General features: G+C 45.5%; 1 protein-coding gene across 2 annotated transcripts in view; it reads right to left on the reverse strand.

Moving 5' to 3' along the window:
• Positions 1–16,110: 16,110 nt before the first annotated feature.
• The window catches only part of SIDT2 (SID1 transmembrane family member 2), a 60,979-nt gene continuing 55,271 nt past the window's right edge, over positions 16,111–21,818 (reverse strand). For both annotated transcript variants that reach the window (XM_088456004.1, XM_088456003.1), the window contains one exon: positions 16,111–20,329. In XM_088456004.1, coding sequence (XP_088312130.1) covers positions 20,267–20,329 — 63 coding nt within the window. In that variant the 3' untranslated portion in view covers positions 16,111–20,266. The remainder of the gene's footprint in view (positions 20,330–21,818) is intronic.

Raw genomic sequence — 21,818 nt, forward strand, 5'->3', positions numbered from 1 at the left:
GTGGTGCCGTTTCAGGCTCCTGTGGCAGCTCCTCCACCCTGGGTGGATGCGCTTTCCCACACTGTCCAAGATTTGGTGGCAGCATCTTCGGCTTTTCAGTCGATGTTGCGCAGTGACGTGCCCTCCAGGGCTTCTAAACGCACAGTTATGGCGCTGGCTGCGCATTTTTCGGACTCTGAGGGGTCCTCGGATGATGGTGAGGTGCAGGATGACTCAGCCTCAGATGCCTCAGTCCAGGAGGTAGACACTAAGTCTTCCATCAATGTGCGGGCTCTGGTTAGGGCGGTGCGGGCCATTCTTCTGATTGAGGATGAGGCACCCACTCCCAAGTCGAGGTATCCTAGTTTTAAAAAAGCTAAGGTTACTTCTGCAGCGTTCCCCTTGTCTGATCAGTTGACGGATCACATGGCGGTGGCCTGGCAGACGCCCAGTAAGCGATTCCTGCCACAGAAGCGGTTGGCACCAATTATCCGTTTCCGGAGGCGCATTGTAAGAATGGGAAACTCCGCCTGCAGTCGATTCCCATGTAACACGCCTCATCAGGAGTGCTACTTTGCCATTGCCGTCTATATCCTCGCTGAAGGATCCTACGGACAGGAAGGTGGAGACTTGTCTAAAGTCTATTTACTCTCAGGGGCGGTAGCCCGGCCGTCCATGGCCATCTCCTGGGTGGCCAAGGCCATTGTGGGTTGGGCAAACGCCTTGGAGGATACGTTTACGGATGAAGCTCCGGATGTCCAGAGGGCGTTGTTAGGACAACTGAGAGATGCCGCTTCCTACATTGGAGAAGCATCTTTGGATGCTAGCCTGCTGACCTCTAGGGTTTCGGCGGCAGCAGTGTCTGCTCGCAGATCCTTGTGGTTGAGGTCTTGGAGAGCAGATGCTGATTCAAAGAAAGGCTTGGAGGCCTTACCTTTTAATGGAGAGTTACTATTTGGTCTGGACCTGGACAAAATAGTAGATACCCTGGCAAAATCCAAGTCAGCCTTCCTCCCTTCAGCTACGACACCTGCTAAGGTCCGGAGCTCGGCCTTTCGCTCCTTTCGGGTTCAGGGCAAGGCAAAGGGTCAGTCCTTCCTGAGGCAGTCCGCAACCAAGACCGCCTCAAAGCCAAAGAAGCAAGCCTGGAGTGCTAGGCGCCCTTCTTCCAAGCAAGAAGATAAGCCTTCTGCATGATGGGATGGGCCTCCCTCTGGGGGACCCCAGAGTGGGAGGCCGACTTCTTCAATTCACCCAGTGCTGGCACAGTACCACCACGGATGCCTGGGTGCGAGAAGTGGTCTCCCATGGGTACGCCCTGTCTTTTCGGCACAGGCCGCCTCGCCAGTTTTTTTGCACGAGTCCTTCTCAGGAAAAAACCAAGGCCTTGCAGGTTCAGGAAGCCATAGAGGCCTTGCTGACAGCGGGGGTCATTATACCCGTACCACAGTCTCAACGTGGGATGGGGTATTACTCTACACTGTTTCTGGTGCAGAAACCCAATGGCTCTCATCGCCCCATCCTCAATTTGAAGTCCCTGAACAGGTTTCTCAGGGTTCCCAAATTAAGGATGGAAACTTTGCGTTCCATCATTCTGGCGATGGAACCGGGGGATTAAAAGGCTCCCCCTGGATATCCAGGATGCCTACCTCCATGTGCCTATAGCAACATTGCACCAACAGTTTCTGTGGTTTGCTATTCTCCACAACCACTACCAATTCAAGGCTCTACCCTTTGGCCTCTCCACGGCACCAAGGGTATTTACCAAGGTGATGGCGGTCATGGTGGGTCACCTTCGGAGCCAGGGGATACGGTTGCTACTGTATCTAGACGACCTCCTCTTGCTGGCAAGCTCTCCGGAGGTACTGATCCAGCATCTCCACCTGACGGTCGCTTGTCTACAGGTGCACGGGTGGTTGATCAACTGGAAGAAGTCCTCCCTCATCCCATCACAGCGGATGGTTCATTTGGGGGCCCTGCTGGACTCTCGTCAGCAACAGATTTTTCTGACTCCAGAGAAGGTCTCCTCCTTACAGCTGCGGATTCACAGTTGTCTGAGCAGTGGCAGAGTGTCGGTGCACTCAGCGATGAGAGTTTTGGGGTCCATGGTGTCGGCATTCGACATGGTGGAGTTTGCCCAGTTCCATTCCAGGCCCCTGCAGAGGCTGATTATTTTGCAATGGAACGGATTGCCACACAGGATCCGCTCTCAGATGCTGGTGTTGTCCTCGGAGGTGCGTCTGTCCCTGGCCTGGTGGCTACAGACGGCTCATCTCCTCGAGGGGCGCCCCTTTTGGATCCCGGAATGGGTTCTGCTCATGACAGATGCCAGTCTCCGGGGTTGGGGGGTGGTGACAGGGTCCTTGTCACTTCAGGGTCGTTGGTCGGCGGAGGAAGCGATTCTTCCCATCAACATCCTGGAACTGCGGGCAGTGTACAGAGCCCTGCAGTTGTCCGGCACCGCTCTTCACGGAAGGGACGTTCTGGTGCAGTCAGACAATGCCACCACGGTGGCGTACATCAATCACCAGGGAGGGACTCGCAGTCGAGCTGCAATGTCGGTGGTGTCCCGCGTCCTGGCTTGGGCAGAGCGCTATCTTCCAGCTCTCTCGGCAGTCTTCATCCCGGGAGTTCTCAATTGGGAGGCAGACTTCCTCAGCCGTTACGACGTGCATCCTGGGGAATGGTCGCTTCATCCAGAGGTATTCCAACTACTCGTGGACAAGTGGGGGCTGCCAGAGCTGGACCTGATGGCATCCAGTCACAATCACAAGCTGCCCGTGTACGGGTCAAGGACAAGGGACGCAGGCGCAAGTCTGATAGATGCGCTGTCGGTGAAATGGCTGTTTCACCTGGCTTACTTGTTCCCTCCGATATCTCTGCTGCCTCGGGTCATGCGCAAGTTCAAGCAGGATGGAGGCACACTGATCCTGGTGGCCCCAGCGTGGGCCAGAAGGCCGTGGTACGCTCCGTACCTCCTACCTCAACAGCGGGACCTGTTGTCTCAGGGGCCCTGTCTTCACCCAGATCTGGGTTGACTATCTTTGACGGCGTGGCTCTTGAGACAGCCGTCCTGAGGTCTCGGGGCTTTTCTAGCTCCGTTATTACCACCATGCTGAGGGCGCGCAAGCCTGCTTCCGCGAGAATCTACCACAGAGTTTGGCACACTTACTTTCAGTGGTGCGAGGCCAGAAAATATGATCCCCAGGTGTTCCGGGTTTCGCGTATTCTGGCTTTCCTTCAGTCGGGTTTGGATTTAGGATTACGTCTTTCCTCACTGAAGGTGCACGTGTCTGCTCTGTCGGTGTGGTTCCAGCGCAGGATTGCTGCTATGCACAACTTTTTCCAGGGTGTTTTAAGAATCCAGCATCCCTTTGTGCCACCTGTGGCCCCGTGGGATTTGGCGGTGGTTCTTCGGGCCTTACAGGGTCCTCCTTTTGAGCCCTTGGAGTCAGTGGAGCTCAAGAGGCTAACTTTTAAGACGGTTTTTCTCTTGGCAATTGCTTCTGCCAGGAGGGTTTCGGATTTGGGGGCGCTTTCAAGTCCTCCTTTTCTGGTTTTTCATCAGGACAGAGCGGTGCTTCGCACTCGTCCTGATTTCCTGCCTAAGGTGGTTTCCAGGTTCCACATTAATCAGGAAATTGTTGTACCAGCCTTTTAGTAGCCTGATCTTTCGGCTGGGGAGGCTTCCTTAGACGTTGTCCGTGCACTCCAGGTTTATGTGGACCGGACTAGTTCTGTGAGGAAGTCGGATTCTTTGTTTATCCTCTTTGGTTTTCACAAGAGGGGTTGACTCTAGCCCGTTGGCTTCGTTCTGTTATTATTGAGGCTTATATGCAGGAGGGTTTACCTGTTCCAGCCTCTGTTAAGGCTCATTCCACTCGGTCTGTGGGCCCTTCTTGGGCTGCTAGCCATGGCGCCTCTGCTGTTCAGCTGTGTAAGGCGGCCACCTGGTCTTCCATTCAGACCTTTTTGAGGTTCTATGCGTTTGACACCTTTGCCTCTCAGGATGCATCCTTTGGGCGCCGGGTTCTCCTATCAGCACAGGAGCATCCCCGCCCTTAGTTGGACTGCTTTGGGACATCCCCAAGGTCACCCTGTGGACCCCTATGGACCCTGAAGTAGAAAACAAGAGATATGGCCCTGACGCACCTGGCTTCATATGGGCTCTGTGACTGGTCACCGGTTTTCCGTCTCCCATTTCTGTGAGTATGGTTCTTGTGTGTTCCAGTCTTTCTTCTCTCTGTTTTGTCTCCTCCTCCGGCCTTGGCTGCTTACCAACTGAGGTGCCTGTGGCTCGGGGGCGGGGTATAGAGGAGGATGGACCCAAGAGCATCCTGGGAGCAGCTAAAAGCTTTAACTCCGTGGTGCCAGAGGATCCAGGATCCAGCTATACCCCAAGGTCACCCTGTGGACCCTATGGACTTTGTAGAAACAGACATAACAAAGGTAAGTTCTTACCCTATCTCTTGTTTTGTAATTATATGACCCAGAGTGGGTGCTACTATTATGTAGCAATAATTATTTTGGGGTGAGCATTTGGGAGTGGGGCCCCCGGAGTTGCTCTGGCTGGACCTTTTTCAGGGCATCACCACTTAATTACATAGATTTTTTTTTATCACTTTTCTAATTGTTTGTTTATTATTTATGTCATTTTAATTCTTTCTCATTTCATTAACACTTATTGATTTATCTTTACACACCTACTATCACATTTTTTTCCCGATTTTGTGCGATTCCCTGGGGATGGTCCTTGGCTGGAATTTTTTTTGGTACCTTGCTTCTCGGACGTGAACCACTTAATGTTGGGAACGCCAGTATAGAGGAGCCTTGACGATGGCCTGGCGCTTATTCATATATTTGCAAATCATGTAGGATTTAAGTATTTTTTGTTTTTGTTGATATTGCTCCAGTGTGCTGGAGGGAATCTTTTTTTTTTTTTTCTGTGGTTCAGTGTAAACCCCGCCCATTACAAGCACCTGTGCAAAGTCATTAAGCTGATATGAGTTAGTAAATCCCTCCCTTGCATTTGTATATATTTTTTTCAACATATTTAAGTTTATTCTTATTATATGAGCATTCAGAGTCACAAATCAGAATTCTGGGTATGGGCCTATTGAGAAAGTTACTGAGACATACTTATGCATCATATTCAGTCATCTCCCATCCCCATAGACATCTAAGGGAAAGCTAACAAGTACCAGACGATAAAAGAGAAAAATAATACAGCAAGGAACATTTACGTTTTCACACATCATAATGTAATCTGTTTACTTAGCATTTTACTGGCTTACTAAACTCTGTGAAACAAGCTCCCATTCATTAAGGTGAACAGACGCATTACACATTCGGAAACAGTAGTCCCCCATGTGGTTTTTAAGTAACAGGCCCATTTATCATTAGGAGCCTGAAGTAGGTGCCGCATATTCATCAAGCTCAGAAAACTTCAGTTTGCTTAAGGAAACGGATGCCAACTTTAGATGGTGTTAGTTCCCAGAGCCCTGCCTCTTTCCTATAGGAAGCAGAGGTATTGTAGTGTGGAGCCATGGCGCCCAGAGCAAGTGCATGCTATGGCTTAACACCACCGCTCCCTTCTATTTTAGAAGTCACCCTTGCTGGTGTCACATATCATGCTGCCTTTGCTACGGCTCTGTATATAGTACAATAGGTATGTTTTAACTAAACATTTGAAGTACTGCATAACTGTGCAACTGCATTTTTTGAATTATATATTACAAAATAATCCCAATCTTTACCCACTGTAATTCCCATAATTCACCATCGCTCCCTGACCCTATATTTCACCAACACAAATATCTCACTCATTATCACTCCCTGACTCAATACCTCTCCCACTGTAATTACCTTCTCACTATCACTCCAACTGCACACCAACATACCACCCTTGCACACCAATATGCCCCCAATATAGCAACCTACTCCTCCTGCACACCAATATACTCTTCATGTACTTCGACATGCCTCCTCAGTATACTAACATTTTTCCTGCACACCACCATGACCCCAACCCACCAACACTGCCCCCTTCACACCAAAATGTCCACCCCTGCACAGCAATGGAGTCCTCTCATTAGACTTTTACATACCTTATTTCCTGCAGGGGTGTCAGCTACACAGGACCTGGAACAGCAGTAGTGTCCATGTATCGTGTGAACCATGTGACTACAACAGTCATGTGATACAACAGCAAGGTGTCATCTGATTGGGAACTACTAGGGCTAGTTTCCTTCCCTGGTGGTCTGTTAACAAAAAATATGTCCTAGATGCCACAACCTACCAGTCCTGGCGGCCAGCGCGTCTGTTCCAACATGCTATGGCCCTGGTAGAATGGCGTTCCGGAGTGCGTAGAGCGGTACTTCAAGTCTCTCGGTACATGCGTGAACTTCGCTCATACACGCTCACTTACAATGCCTTTACTTAGACCAGCTTATTAGCAGTGAATATGGCAATGCTAGGGATCAAGGGACAGCTACTTTTTATAGCTGCTGTCCCGGAACTGGAGCAATAATGAATTGCTCTGGTACTTTGGTATGCACCGTCACAACTTGTGGTGAGTTGATTAGCTAATTAGCAGGGGAGCTATTGAGTCTTCATAATAAATAGGCCTGTAGACCAGAGGTTCCCAAACAAGGACTTCAAGGCTCCCCAGCAGTTTAGGTTTTAGAGATATCCATGGGTGAGCACAGGTGGTTTAATTAAATTGACTGAGGTACCAATTAAGTCACCTGTGCTCAGGGCCGGTGCAAGGCATCTGGGCACCCTAGGCAACATTTCACCCACCGCCCTCTGCTCCCTCCAGTTTATACTATAATATATATATATATATATATATATATAATATGCCACACAGCAGAGCCCCAAATTCATACTGTTCCTCATAACACTGCCCCAAATTCTTAATGTTGTTTTCCACAATTTATTATGCAGGATGCCACACAGCTGTATCCCCAATTCATAATTATGCTACACATCAATGCCTCCAATACATAATATGCCACACACTCATGTCTCCAATACATAATATGCCACACACTCATGTCTCCAATACATAATATGCCACACATTCCTACCCCAATACATATGCCACACATTTGTGCCCCCAATACATAATATGTCACACATTTGTGCCCCCAATACATATGCCACACATTTGTGCCCCTAATAAATGTGCCACACAGCTGTGCACCAAAGTTATTGTTTTGCACATAGCCATGAATTATACCAAACAATGCCCTTAGTACATATGCCACACATTTGCCCCAAATTTTTATATACCATAAAGCTGTGCCCCCAAATACATTATGCCACATATCCATGCCCCAATATATTTCTGACAAACATCTGTGCTCCAATATATGTCAGTACCCATTACTGTACCCCTCCACATACACACACTTACCCTGCCAGCACTCATTAAACCTACACATACATACACTGTCAGCATTCAATAAAACCACCCCCATACACAACTAAACCAACCTGTCTGGGACTGAAAGAAACATCCTTTTTTCCATAGAGTCAGCGGCACCCTCCAGTGGCCGGCGCCCCTAGGCAGGTGCCTAATGGGAGCATCGGCCCTGCCTGTGCTCAACCATGGCTATCTCTAAAACCAATCTAGTGCAAATCTCTGCAATAAAGTGATTCTACAAGAGGCCAACCTCACGGGCTCTCACATGCAGCTTCCAGATAAGAAATTTAAACAAATCTGTTTTGGCTTTGACTCCTGTAAAAAATGGGGCGTTGTAATTTTATTAAACAACCAGATTCTTTTCACAGTATCAAGTGCTTATATTGACCCAGATGTTTGTGTATTGATTGGTGCTGGTACTTTTCCTTCACTTTATGCTGCCATCCAAGGCACAGGATTATTCTTTGAAAATACCTTCAACTGCAATCAACAAGTCGCACAGGGACATTTAATTATTGGAGGAGATTCATTCATTCATTCATTCATTAATTCATTCATTCATTCCAAAATGGTCAGCACTCCCTAAATGATTCCAATGTCTTCTTAAACAGCTTGATCTCTATGATACATGGTGTCTCAAGCATTTGACTGCTAAAGATTTCACCCAGGCTCAACAGTGTGTGGATTCTCATACGGGATGTAGTCAATTTACCTACGAATGGGATGATGGCGGTCAAAATCCCGGCGCTGGAATCCCAATGCGTGGGCAGAACGACACCGGAATCCTAACAACAGGCATCCCGATCGTAAGTATAGCGGGCCGGGTTAGGCACTAAGAGGAGAGGGTTAGGTTTGGGCAATAACCGGGAGGGTTAGGATGCAGAGTAGGGAGGGTTAGGATGCAGCCAGGGAGGGTTAGTGTTAGGGGGTGAAGGGGGGAGGGTTAGGATACTTTCCTTGCCCCTGTCAGGATTCTGAGCATCGGGATTCCCCTCTCGGTCTTTTTGACAGTTGGCATCCCGGTTGCCAGTATCCCGAACCCAATCCTTCTCGCACATGCATGTTTTTTGTTTCACAATCCCTTGTACACATAGGGCCTGATTCAGAGACGGACGCTCTGAAAGAGCGCTCACTCTGAATCAGGGCGTTTTTTTTGGAGCAGCCTCCTGGCCGCTCGCATAGCTGTGGGTGACCACCCAAAGCTATAGCGAGCGGCCAGGTTGATGATCGCGATGGTCAAGACCATCGGGCTTGCGACGAGACCCTTGTGGTAGGGTCTCATGGCCGCAAGCCCCAGAGAGCTTTCGGCTCTAACAGAGGCGGAAGCTCTCCCACTGACATTACTGGTGATGTCAGTGGGGCCGCCCCCAAATGTGGCAAGCGTTCCAAATGGCAAGCGTTCATTCACCATCGGCAGCTCGCCCCCTTTGGCGCGAGACCCGGAGCGACCGAGCACCAGACGCTAGCCGGGTATCGCGCATGCGCGCGACGGAGCCGGCTTCGTCGTGGGCAAACATTGACCCGGTTGCGAGCGCTCAGCGCTTGCGACCGGGTCTGAATCAGGCCCATAGTACACTGCTGCCTGTATTAGCCTCTTCTTTTGACTTATCATGTGGAGTATATGTTTTACTAGATTTACTATCCCATCTTCATTCTGTAGCCGCCGATGGCACCTAGATGGCTATTACTTAATCAGACTACGTTCCAAGAGATCAAGGAAGCACTAACTGAAGTGACACTAGAAATAACTATCTGAATTAACCAGTACACACAAAGGGGCCTAATCATCATCACTTATTTTTTCCATGGGGGGCGGGCGGGCATCGGGCACCCGCGGGAGGGGGAACGGATCGGACACCAGAAGTGCTGCGGGGGGGAAGGGGATGAGCCAGCTGGGGAATTAGAGGGGGGGGGGGGGTGAGCCATGCAGCAGTGAGGAAATCCTTGTGGAGACCTTAGCTGTATGGGGAAAAGTATAATTTTTCCGAAGGCTGACTCCACAAAAAGAGCATCTTTTCGGAAGTGATACTTTTGTTAGGGGGCCAGATGATGAATGAGGCATGATGAATGCCTCCAAAGCATCTTTTAAACTTGCGGCGAGTTTAAAACATAATTAACACTAGTGATAATTATGTCATGATGCATAGGCCCCAATGGGGGAGATGTATCAAACCTTGGAGAGAGATAACGTGGAGAGGGATAAAGTACCAATCAATCAGCTCCTGTCATTTTTCAAACACAGCCTGTAAAATAGCAATCAAATGATGACCTTCCTCACGCAACAAACTCTCCTTCTGATCATCTCCTTAGTCAGATCAATGCCCACAAAAGGCCAGTTAAACACTTTACTCTCCCATAAAGCTGTTGTCATGTTGAAGAAACTCTAGCAATGTTTTTATGTCAAAGCAGATTCAACATTGGCAAATGAACTCCAACTAAAAAAAATGCCGGCAGCTGGTCTGATAAACGTGATTAAAAACATGATGATAATTAATCTACTGTCACCTGCATGCACTTACCTTGTAGTGTCAATACCCATTAGTAAGGGGAGGTACGATACTCTCATACGGTAGGTACGCCCTCTTCTAGGGCATACCCACACCCTTCACTAATTCACACAGGACAGCATTCTCCTTTATTACACACTTACTGGAGACTGCATTTAGTTCCACGGACAAACGGGTTGTCACAATAGTGATAAGAGGGAGACGTAGGCACTAAGGCCCTCATTCAGAGGCGCTCGCAAAATGCGAGCGGTCGCTCTGAATGTGGGCGGCCGCTTGTGTTTTCAAGTGCAGCCTCCTGGTCGCTAGCTAAGCTGTGGGTTACCACCCACAGCTTTAGCGTCCGGCCAGGTTGATGGTCGCGATGGTCAAGACCATCGCGACTTGCGACGAGACCCTAAGGTTGGGTCTCGGCAGCCGCAAGCCCCAGGGAGCTTCCTGCTCTTATCGAGCAGGCAGCTCCCCACTGACATCACTGCTGATGTCAGTGCAGCCGCCCACAAAACGGCAAGCGTTCCTTAAGGAACGCCTCCGTTTGTGAAACCACCCCCCCGCCACGCCTACAAAACGGGACGAGCTGTCGATCACCATCGACAGCCGCCCCTTTTGTAGTGAGCTCCGGAGTGAGAGAATTTCTCTCTCGTTCCGGGGCTTGCGCACGCGCAATGTGGCCGCTGAACGTGAGCAGGACCTGATTCAGACCCGCTCGCAAGCGGGTCGATGTTTAGGCCCTAAGTGCCATACGGAAAGGGACCCCCTAAAAGGGTCTCCTTATGTAACCTCACTCAGAGGTATTCCCTACATCGCAGGGGCATCACCCAGCTTGGCCGCAGGGTCACGTAGACACCCATTGGTGACCTACGGAAAGAGGCACTCTAATGGAGCTCTCTTATCTGTGTATTCAACACATCAAAAGCCGTTCTTCCATAGATGTACCGTTGTAGATACTGGACATTTGGACATTTCCCATGAGACTCCATATAATTTACCTATCAATCCATTATTTAATTCCAGTAAATAATTATTGTTTTAACATAACCCGCTCATTGTACATTCATATCGCACTACATCCCTTGTTTCCAATACTACAGATTCATAAGGTTAGCGCTGGACACACAACCCTTATCTATACAGGTTACTCCCTATGGAGACAGCAGAGCACAATGCTTTTTGAATATTTATATAGCTCACAGCAACGACCAACACAGCAATTAAATTCCTTAAATCATCCTCAGCTCCTGTCCTCAGAGATGGTCTCTGCAAAACTACAATTAACATTTCAGAGATTTTTAACAGGTTTTGAGAGATTTCTATAAAAAAAAAAAAAAAAAAGTGGTGAGAGGACTCACTTTAAAAGGTGCAACAAAATAAACTAATATTCTGATTATTCCTAAACTAAGAGCCTATCCCATTCTCACATTCTAGACTACTTACGCTCCTAAACGTTGACCTTAAAATTTATGCAAAAGTATATACCCACACATAATCCACACAGACAAGGTTAGTTTTATACCAAACTATTCTACAGAGCTTGTAATAAGGTGAATGCCTGAGCTCCACTGACTGCCAAAAAATAGTGCTCAATGTGTACTCTGGAGCAACCCCAGAACATTGCAACATCTTCTCCTTCATGGAGTCTGAAATTCTTAGTATACGGTTGGTCTTCTCTGTTTTCTGGATCCCCCGATCTAAGCGCATGAGCAAGCTTGGCTTGTTATATAGGGCCTGATTTATCACGGATCGCAACAGCGTATGCAGATCGGTCGATGGTGACTAATGGGCATGCATCGCAGTGCGCGTGTGCGAGTTAGCATTGCAATCGCTCTACGTTCATTCACACAGTGAGTGACAGGTGGTCAGCGTTTGGGGGGTGGTGATGTGGGGGCAGTCAGAGAAACGCAAGCGTACCAGTCCATTTGAGCGCTGTTGCATGGGCATGCATAAGTTAGCCACTGCGACGGCATACACAGCCTGAGTACTTACTGCGTACACAGTGGCGGTTCTAGAGGGTGCCACTGAGTCCCCAGGAGGTAAAAAAAAATAATAATCCCATAATAAAAAACAAACAAAAAACATGGGGGCATTCCAACTTCGGGCACTACTATAGGGGGCATTCCTACTGTGGGCACTACTATAGGGGGCATCATTACTGGGGCACTACTACTCAGTACTGTGGGCCTTGTGTATAAGGGGCACTAATTTGGGCATTGTGTAAAAGGGGCACCACTGTGTGTCCAATTGTAAAGCGCAACGGAATATGTTGCGCTATATAAGAAACTGTTAATAAAATAAAAATGAATAAGGGACTAATGTGTGGCGTAATTTGAATTGGGGATACTGTATTAAAAAGGGAATTACTGCATGTGGCATAATGTGCTATACAGGGCATTACTGCATGTGGCATAATTTGTTATACAGGACATTACTGCATGTGGCATGTGTTATAAAAGCCATTACTGCATGTGGCATAATGTGTTATACAGGGCATTACTGCGTGTGGCATAATGTGTTATAAAGGCCATTACTGCGTGTGGCATAATGTGTTATACAGGGCATTACTGCATGTGGCATGTGTTACACAGGGCATTACTGCGTGTGGCATAATGTGTTATACAGGGCATTACTGCATGTGGCATAATGTATTTATAAAGGGCATTACTATGTAAGGCGCATTACTGCACATGGCAATTATTCGCCACGAGGGGAGAGCTTGGGGGAAGCCCAGCACCTTCATAAGTGCTGGGCACGCCCCACAGTTTGATGAATTGGGGGTGTTCCGCAAGGACACGCCCAATTTCCGGAAGCGCGTGAGCTTTCAGCGCGTGCAGAGGAACGTCATCTACGAAAAGTTGTTTGTTTTATCTTTTTTTTGGGGGGGGGGGGCGGGGCGCAACTGTGAACTTCCGCCCTGAGCTCCACAATGTCTAGAACCGGCCCTGTGCGTACAACAAGGTTAGCAATTTCTGAGTAAGATCAGACCTGCTGTATTTCTGCGTGAGGGGCCGATGTCACCGATGAGTGCGCAGGACTGCAAGGTATTACGGATGTGAGATAATGGTAGTGGGCGTCTCTATGCTGGCTGTGCGACGGCTTTGCAATTGTATTAATTAGCATAATTTTACATGCAAAAAAAAAAATATGTATTTACACCCCTTGCATTGCAACATGGTTTGTCCAGGTACACAGTTAAGTGCTATCTCTCTCTCTATTCCCAACTCTGAATCAGGTCCTTTATTCAATACATCTCCTGTAAGCCACTAAGGCGCCCATTTATCAAAGTGTATTTGAGGTATAATCCCCGAAAACACCTGTTATTAAGTATCCCCTGGATGTATTAAGGAGGGACCTGCTGCGATCCCTCCATTACCGCTGGCAGCCGCCTCCCCCATAGGTTTCTGATGGGGATGTGATGCTGCCAAATTTACCAATATCCGGAATGCGATGCGTTCCAGATATTGGCCCCCGCAGCTAACGCCATCTGAAGAGGACGTTAGCTGCTGTGGCCTATGGGCTACACCGCGCATAATTAGCCGGTGGAGAGATCCCCCGGAACCCTCCCCGGTTATGGTGGCTGTGCATGTGCAGTCCACGGGACTGCACATACACACAACCCCCTGCACTGGTCGGCAGCTCTCCGGAGACATCGCAGGGATGGGTTCCTTTCGGAGCCCGTGTCAATGCAAAATACAAATATCATCCACTAAAATACAATATTTGGCAAGAAAAAGTAACGCTGATGGAAACTGAGATGTCAGCTGTGTCTCAGCCCTGTTGCCAAACGGCATTGCAGGGAGAGTCACCCGCTGATGTACTCAGTACAGGAGCGCGGTGTAGAGGGAAAGTGCAGTACCTGAGGTCCAAGGAAGCAGCATGCGGTGGGTGTGTGTGGAGAGCAGCAAGCACGCTACTGGAGTAGCAGAGAGAGGACGCATTTCCCCGCTGGGCTTGGTCACATCTCAGTTTCCATCAGCGTCACTTTTTCTTTGCCCTGTGAACCACGCTGCCACTCCTCCTGCATCCCCAGTTTGATTTAGACGGGGTAGATTAGAGGGGAGTTTCTGGTTTCTGTGGATCACAGGACTTACTTTTCTTCCTTACTTTCTACACTCTTGACAAACGTTTAATAATAATTTTCCATACATCTGTGTATCTCTTTTTTTACAAATAGGAGCCATGACTTCTGCACATGCTTTATTACACATAATCTTGGTAGATATCTCCTTAGCACACTCAATCCTACACCCTTTTGTATTCCTCCATCAAGCTCTCTCATCTGGGTTCCCTCTTTTCATCTCCACTGCAATACAATCTGTACCAGAGGAGAGATATATTGGATATCCCAGAAAGTAGAAGCATTGCCTTCTTCTTCACCTGGGACTAACGTATCACACACTCTCTCATCCGGTTTGATTTAGACAGGTGACAGTAGAAGTATGTGTGCAATTATATCCCAGGCCTTACTTTCTTCTGTAAGTTGAGTTCCCAGCATGTAGCTACAGCATCATCCATCTTATTTATTTATTTCCTAACACTATCTACAGATTTAAATTACATTAACCAGGCAGTGCCAAATATTGTATTTTAGTGGATGTATTTGTTTTTGCATTTATTGCACTATATATTCATTTTGTGTGTGCTATTTCTCCATTATCGAATATAATTTATCAACAGAGGGCCGCATATAATAGATATTTTCGCCATATGATGTATATTGATATATGTTGTGCGACAGTCAATATATATGTCATAACAGATGTTTTTCTGTGACTATAATTTGTTAAAAATAATCTTCATTAAGAAACTCTGTTTACGCCAGGTATCATCTATCTACTCTTATTAATCCGGATTGGATGTTCTTCCGGGTTGGATGATTTGTATGTTTATTAGCGGTTATATGTGTACGTCATTCATTTGTTGTACGCCATTTTTTTTTAAGGTTCATAAATAAAAGTTCATTTTTTATTCTGTTATTATCTCTTCTATTATATTTCATTACACTTTACTTAAGAGTGCTCCAGTATAGACAAAATTTGTCTTTCCCCGTCTTTGCCTAGAGCAAAGGCACTTTTTTTTTTTGCATGTGTACAGCACAAAGTCTATGGGTGCACCACCAACTCTAAATTATCCAGGATTCTCCAAAGTGATATATCAGCATGTTGGTCTTTTCTAGTGTTTTGATTATTCTATAGCTATCTTATATAGCTACCAATGTAGATTTCTTTACTTGTGCGGACTCATCCCTGTCTTTTTTGCATCATTCTTATTAAGTGGTGTCTGTTTATGTACAAATGTCCTTTATCTACCACTCTCTACTGCTGATGTAACTTAGGTGCGGATATCTTTTTGGCCTCATCAACTGTCTCAAGCTGAGCGCTTTCTCTTGTTCGTTTCTGCCACCCATGCTTCCGAAAATGCAAGGACTGAGATGCCCACGGTCAGCGCCGAGATACTGATTGCTGCGTCTTTAGACACACCAACATAACTTGCACTAAGCTCTGTGGCAGGGGCAGCTTCTCCGTCCGTGTATGGCCACTTTTGTGAGCGGACAAACGAGAAAAACAAAGCGCTAAACCTCCTGAATGAGACAAATGGCAATTAATCGGTACTTCATCAATATCAATGAAGACTGCTGCTTCTAATCACCCAAAGGAGAAAACCTGAAGCTCCCCCCAAAATAAAGACTAACCAAAGAAAAAAAGCCATCAGAAGCGCTGTCAATCTCTAGACATCTCTCTATTTATGTCACAGCATAACCTAAAAATGTTTTGGAGCGGATGAGCGTCTGTGGATGTAACCAATTTCACCAACAGGCCTAGGACACTCCCATAAGACGGATTACATCAGTGTGTGTGCCAAGCCACCTCCCCAGAACGCCTAGCACTTTCCAAGACCAGCGATACCTTGCGTCTCACTTGCAAAAGAGCCTTTGTGCCTACACCCGGTGTACAGGATTTGGTGCACGCGCAGCATCAACAAATCGTTCAACTAAGTGAACATTGGCAGTGGTTGCAGCTCCAAATCAGGCCCACAGGCTCTCTCACCATCTCTCTCAGATCCAGCCCTTCCCCTCCCTTGAGGCCACCAAAACTCTCATCCACGCACTAATCATCTCCCACCTAGTCTACTGTAGCCTTCTCCTAAGATGAAGAGACAGTAATAGAAAAACAAGATCTCTGCAGACAATCTTATTAACCACTTTTTTTTTTTTAATATATATATTTAATTTCTTTATTTCAGCTGTATAAAACAAAACACAAAAATGAGAAGTCATTGACACTAGCAGTGCCACAGATGGGATGGATACATAACAGGGAGGTTCATGTGCTTATAACAGATGTGGTACTTTGCACTGAAAAGTTTGCATCAAAGGCATCATGTTGGCACAAGAATCCCATTGTCCAACTGATATACCTTTTCTTTATATGCTGCAAGGAGGTCTGTGCCTATAACACATGTTAATGCATTAGTTCAATGCCAGTAAATTTAGATCAAGCAAATGGAAAACAGAAAGACCTATTCAATCTACAATAGGTATCAGTCAGCTGCATCTGAGCATGTATCTTCTGGGAAAGGAAATCTTCTGGTTGGAAAGAGAAACCAAGGAACTTCCATAGTCAAGTTAGAGCAGTGGTTCTCAAACTCGGTCCTCAGGACCACAGACAGGTCACGTTTTCCAGGTCACCCAGCAGGAGCACAGGTGTATTCAATACTCACGGACACATTTTGAAAAATCCACAGGTGGAGCCAATTATTTCCCTTGTGATTCTGTGAGGAAGTCTGGAAAACATGCAGTGTTTGGGGTCCTGAGGACCGAGTTTGAGAACCTGTGGGTTAGTGAAATGATAAGGAACAAGCAAGATAAAGCCAAATAAATGCATCAACTTTTAAAAGCTCTTCCTAATTTATGTGGATTACAGTGCCAATATACATCAATAGGATAAGTAATATGCATTACAGCCGTTTCTCCCTCCCTATTATAGTTAAAGGTACACTACGTAGGCAAAAGTGATTGGACACCCCCACGCATTGCACAAGAGTTCCAAATGGCCAATAATGTGGTGGTTTCGACACTTTGTAGGGAGGCCCATGCACCTGCAGTTCTACGGAAACAATTAATGTTTTTTTATATCAGGACGACAATTACCCCTGCCATGTTTCCAGGGCGATGCTGGACTGATATACAGAAAATGTGGTAAAGCGGATGGACTGGCCAGCTCAAGAGTCCAGATCTTAACCCCATTGAGAACCTCTGGGACGAACTGGAGCAACGGGTGCACTCTAGGCTGACTCGGCCTTCTTCAGTGTCACAGTTGGTCACTGTACGTAAGGCGGAATGGCAAAACATACCGCCTGCTGCTGTCCAGGAACTTGTGGACAGTTTGCCAAGAAGGGTGTCTGCAGTAACCACTGAATGTGGTGGCCCTACAAAGTACTGACCTCAATAACATCTCGTTGATCTATTTGCGGTCAGTGTCCAATCACTTTTGTCTACATAGTCGTTATCGCTCAATTGCTTGGTGATCGCCCGCAAATTGGGCAGTAAAATGTTAAAAACGACCAGCGATGCGCGTGCCCGCTGGTCGTTTTTAACATCTATCATGACGGTCAACCTGACGAACGCCGTCAGGTTGCTATGTTTGGGAATGATTGATCTGCATGCACTAAACGTCAACGTTCAGTGTATGCACATCACCCCTAGCGGGACGACGGCACGATTATGATGTCGTAATCGTGCAGTCGTCCCCGCATCTAGTAGTGGATGGGCAGCATTACCCAGACAACTTTGGAGAGTTTGGAATTTAAGCAATCATAGGGAGTTTTCATAAAACAAACTCCAGCAGTTATAGTATCACATTTTTTGAGGTCATGACGGCTCTTTTTCAACAGGCAACGACAATCATATGCAATTCAATATGGAACCTTTGGTTGCAAACAGGTCTGATGCGATAATTCCCTACAGTCACATTTGACGGGAGTGCTAGACCACCATTATAGTAAAGTAGTATTAATACTACTTAGGACACAATACTAATAATAAATAACACACAGAGGCCATCAAAACAATTATTTTTTGCTGAATATCCCAAGGGCTAAAATAAATCCTTGAAAATGCATTTGGAATAAACGATAAACAAACTTACAATACATTAATACATTTATAAAACGATAGGCCTGTAACGTTTACATATATAAAAATTACAAACATAAAAGCTACATAATTGGCATCTTCAATCTCGTTAGAGAAGTGCCATTCTCCATGATTGGATCTTCTTCTCTCTCTGTGTGAGGGATTGGCAAGAACCCAACAGTAGGTCTGGTGTGCATATAGATATACACAGCCTCACACACTAAAAGGGAAACATCTTTACTGTCTGACATCATTCTGAAACTTCAAATATTTGTGAATGTTACTAGTATTGGATGGGATTTTACGCTTTCTTATTATATTTATAATGTCCCAAAACTCTAAGCTAATTTAAGACTATGTGCCATATTCAATTTGAGGCGAAAAGTCCGTTGCTGGACTTTTCGCCATCATCGAAGGTTTTGACAGCGATAAAGTATCGCGCTCGTCCCCGCTATTCTCCATATTCAATTTCATTTCGAAAAGTCCTGTAATTTTTTGGGAAATCAGCCCGACACCCCCCAAAAGATGCTATGACATAGGGGATCCCTATGGGTACCCCCGAATAGCCCTGCTAAAGGTATGTAGGATCTTTAAACGGTCTCAATTGGTGCTGTATAGCATCTTTGGGATAGTGAAGAATAGCATTTACCAATTTTTATGGGGAAAAATAAGGTCTCCCATCAAATTTGGGGTACATGAAAATGGGGGTCAGCATTTTAAAAGTGGCTAATGTGACGTTTTAAAAATCGTGAAAAATCCACCTGCCGCAACCACCTGCAATCCAAAAAACACCTGCCACATACTTGGGGACCCCTCCTGAGTCTATTTCACTAGTTTAGGAGTTTGTCACCCAATTTTTTTCTTCTGCCCCCAAAACAAAAATACATTTTTTGGGGTGTCCTGTTGAACTTTTTAAATATTTTTTTGACACCAAATACCTTTGGGGGACAGTCCAAGGGGTGCAGGGTACTTTTTTTTTTTTTTTTACTTTGTACCCCAAAACCCCAATTCTGCACTTTTTTTTGCCACCTATTCTATGGTGAAAACTTATCCCTGGATTTTGGCAAAGACTTTTCACACCTGCGAAAAGTCTTTGAAATTGAATAGGGGGAAAAGTGAAAATGGCGAAAATGTCATCGGTGAAAAAGTATCGCCGATAACGGGGTTTCGCAGCCTAATTGAATATGGCCATATCTGTACAAGGTTATAATTCAAATAATGTATGGATTACAACTTTGCCGTACACTCAGCTATAGGAGTTTTTCCTTACATGTTCTAGGCCAAGTTTGCTTTCTTGGACTCGGGAATAAATGTGCAAAAACAGACCTCAACAGCTTTTGGCAGTACTCAATTTAAGCCACAGGACACTTTCAAGACCACACAGTGTTGGTTCACTGAAGGTACAAGCTCCGGGACTAGTAAGGGCAAGATACACTCTCCTAAAGAGTATCTAGGAAATAACTAGATGATTATTATTTGCAAAATAGACCTTCAGGTTTAGCCTGTTAAAAAAAAAAAAGGCGCCCAGAAAAGTTAGTTTCCTTTAAGAAAAAAAGATATCCCACAGTTTATAACTTCTCAAAAGCATTTAATGCCAAAGCCATGTAAAGTCTGTGTATAAAAATAATCTCCAGCAGATTCAAACAATATCGCAGGAATAAACACAAACCCGACATAAAACTTGGACGTGTTTACAATCATCTACTATGGCACGGCAGCATGAGAACATTGGCATTCTTCCAGTGACGAGACACAAGTCAGTGGCAATGTCCCCACGTCACCGACTATTACACTCAGCTCTGTTTCCAGCTGATCACATGACACAGCTTGCTTACTACTTCATTTTCTTTAGGTGACAACGTAGCAAAAAGCCATATAATGGCTGAGATGCTGGGCCCACAATAAGCTCAGTTTGGCAACCAAAAGCGCAACACTGGCACCTTGTGGTCAATGGGGGGAATAGCGTCCACACAAAAAAAAGGCCTTCATGTCCCTTTAGTTATAAATGTAGCACAAAGTGGTGGCACATTTTTTATTCTGAGTTATAGGCCTCCTTGTTTAGTCAATGGGAAACCATCTGTAAGTACAGTACAAATGACTGGACGGACACTGGACACTCATTCTAGGTTTGTCACAACTGTGGAGATAGTTATGTCTCCGGTGCCCTATCCGCGGCTGTTCAGAGCTAGCGTCCTGCACTGTTTTCAGTGTCCTTCAAAGCGTAGTTTAAAATGCATAAATCTTCTCTCTCTGAACATCATCCAGATCATCATCCAGACACAGCAGAACCTGTGGAGAGCGTAAAAATCTGTCAAAAGTATTACGAGGAAACAATACATAAATAAACCATGTTGTTTTGCAGAACAGGATATAGACGTTTCCATGAATAGGTTACTGATCACGACATTGTGCAGCATTACACCATTGTTCATGTTTAATGAATAAGTTATGATAACTTCAGAGTGAACTGTAAATGTACCAAGAGGAAGAGTGATCAGTGCTGGAGGAGGAGAGGATGGCATTTCAGGAGGCGGCAGAGAGATTCATGCATACTCCACTGACGGCCAGCTTAATCAGAAGGATAGATACTGGAAAAATGATGGTTTGTCATAAATACCTAGAACCTTCTTAATAGCTAAGTGGAGCTCTTAAGTCATTTCACTCAGACCTGTGAATACTGGTATCTGGTGATTGTTACAAAGCCTCTAAGTTTAGCGAAGATCCACTCTACCATTCCAGCCAGTCATTATAAATACTCAGTTTGATAAAACATTATTATTATTACATACGCATAATTGGACCTGTTACAGACAATTATATGGCATATTGTGCAAAAGGAGTCTCATATGGTTGTATCATAAATGGGGGAAGAATTATGTCGTTTTAAGAATTCAGGTATTAAACACGCAGTTTCCTAAGAAAAGGCAGTCATGGCTAATTTGCATTTACAATAACCAGCAAATACAAGAGAAGGGGGTGAAGCCCGATAAAATGCCATGTCAGATTCACAGGACTTTGTCATATCCTATGGGGGTAAATGGAATATTGGGATTTGATTTTCACTTCACTGCAACCCCAGCCAGCAGAAACAAGTTCTTTTGTGTGCGATAGTTTTTTGTATTTTATCCTTAATAGTTTATTTAAAAGAACCTTGTACACTGTATATTCTTGTATTTCAATTTGCGATCACTGTTTTTGTACTTAAGCATTGTGGTTATTTTTCTGTATTAAATTTAGTAAGTCCCGAGTCTGTGTTGTTATAGTGCATGTGTCTAATTCTTGCTTGATATATATATATATATATTTATATATTTAACATTATATAATACCAACAGAGGAAAGTGCTTGGGTAACATTATCTCTGATTTAAGTACATTTTGGAAGTATATGGTGAAGTAGAGGGAAAACTGAGGAACTCCCTAAGGGCGAGCACTTGATTCAAATCTTAATGGTGGTGGCAAAGGTAATATTATTGGTATGAACAGAAAGTGAGATTTTAATTATTTTTAGACAAACCAGGTGGTTGTTTTTGATGAACCCTTTGTCATAGGTGTCACAACAGTCTTAGGTGAGATCTGGTCCTCACAGAAGTATTTTAGCAATGTCCAAATCACATATAACAGGCAACATGTATTAAAATGGTATAGACCCTATTCCACAGTTTTTGTATAAGCTCTTCCCTATACCCTACAAATCTGCCACTTCCATTGATGGTAGACAGTCTCTCGTCCTTTATCTTATTATGCAATGGATTCTACAGTTTCTAGGTATAAACCTT

This window comes from Taudactylus pleione, unplaced genomic scaffold (genome assembly GCF_031769625.1).
Source record: "Taudactylus pleione unplaced genomic scaffold, aTauple2 ptg000683l, whole genome shotgun sequence".
In the NCBI taxonomy this organism is placed as follows: Eukaryota; Metazoa; Chordata; class Amphibia; order Anura; family Myobatrachidae; genus Taudactylus; species Taudactylus pleione.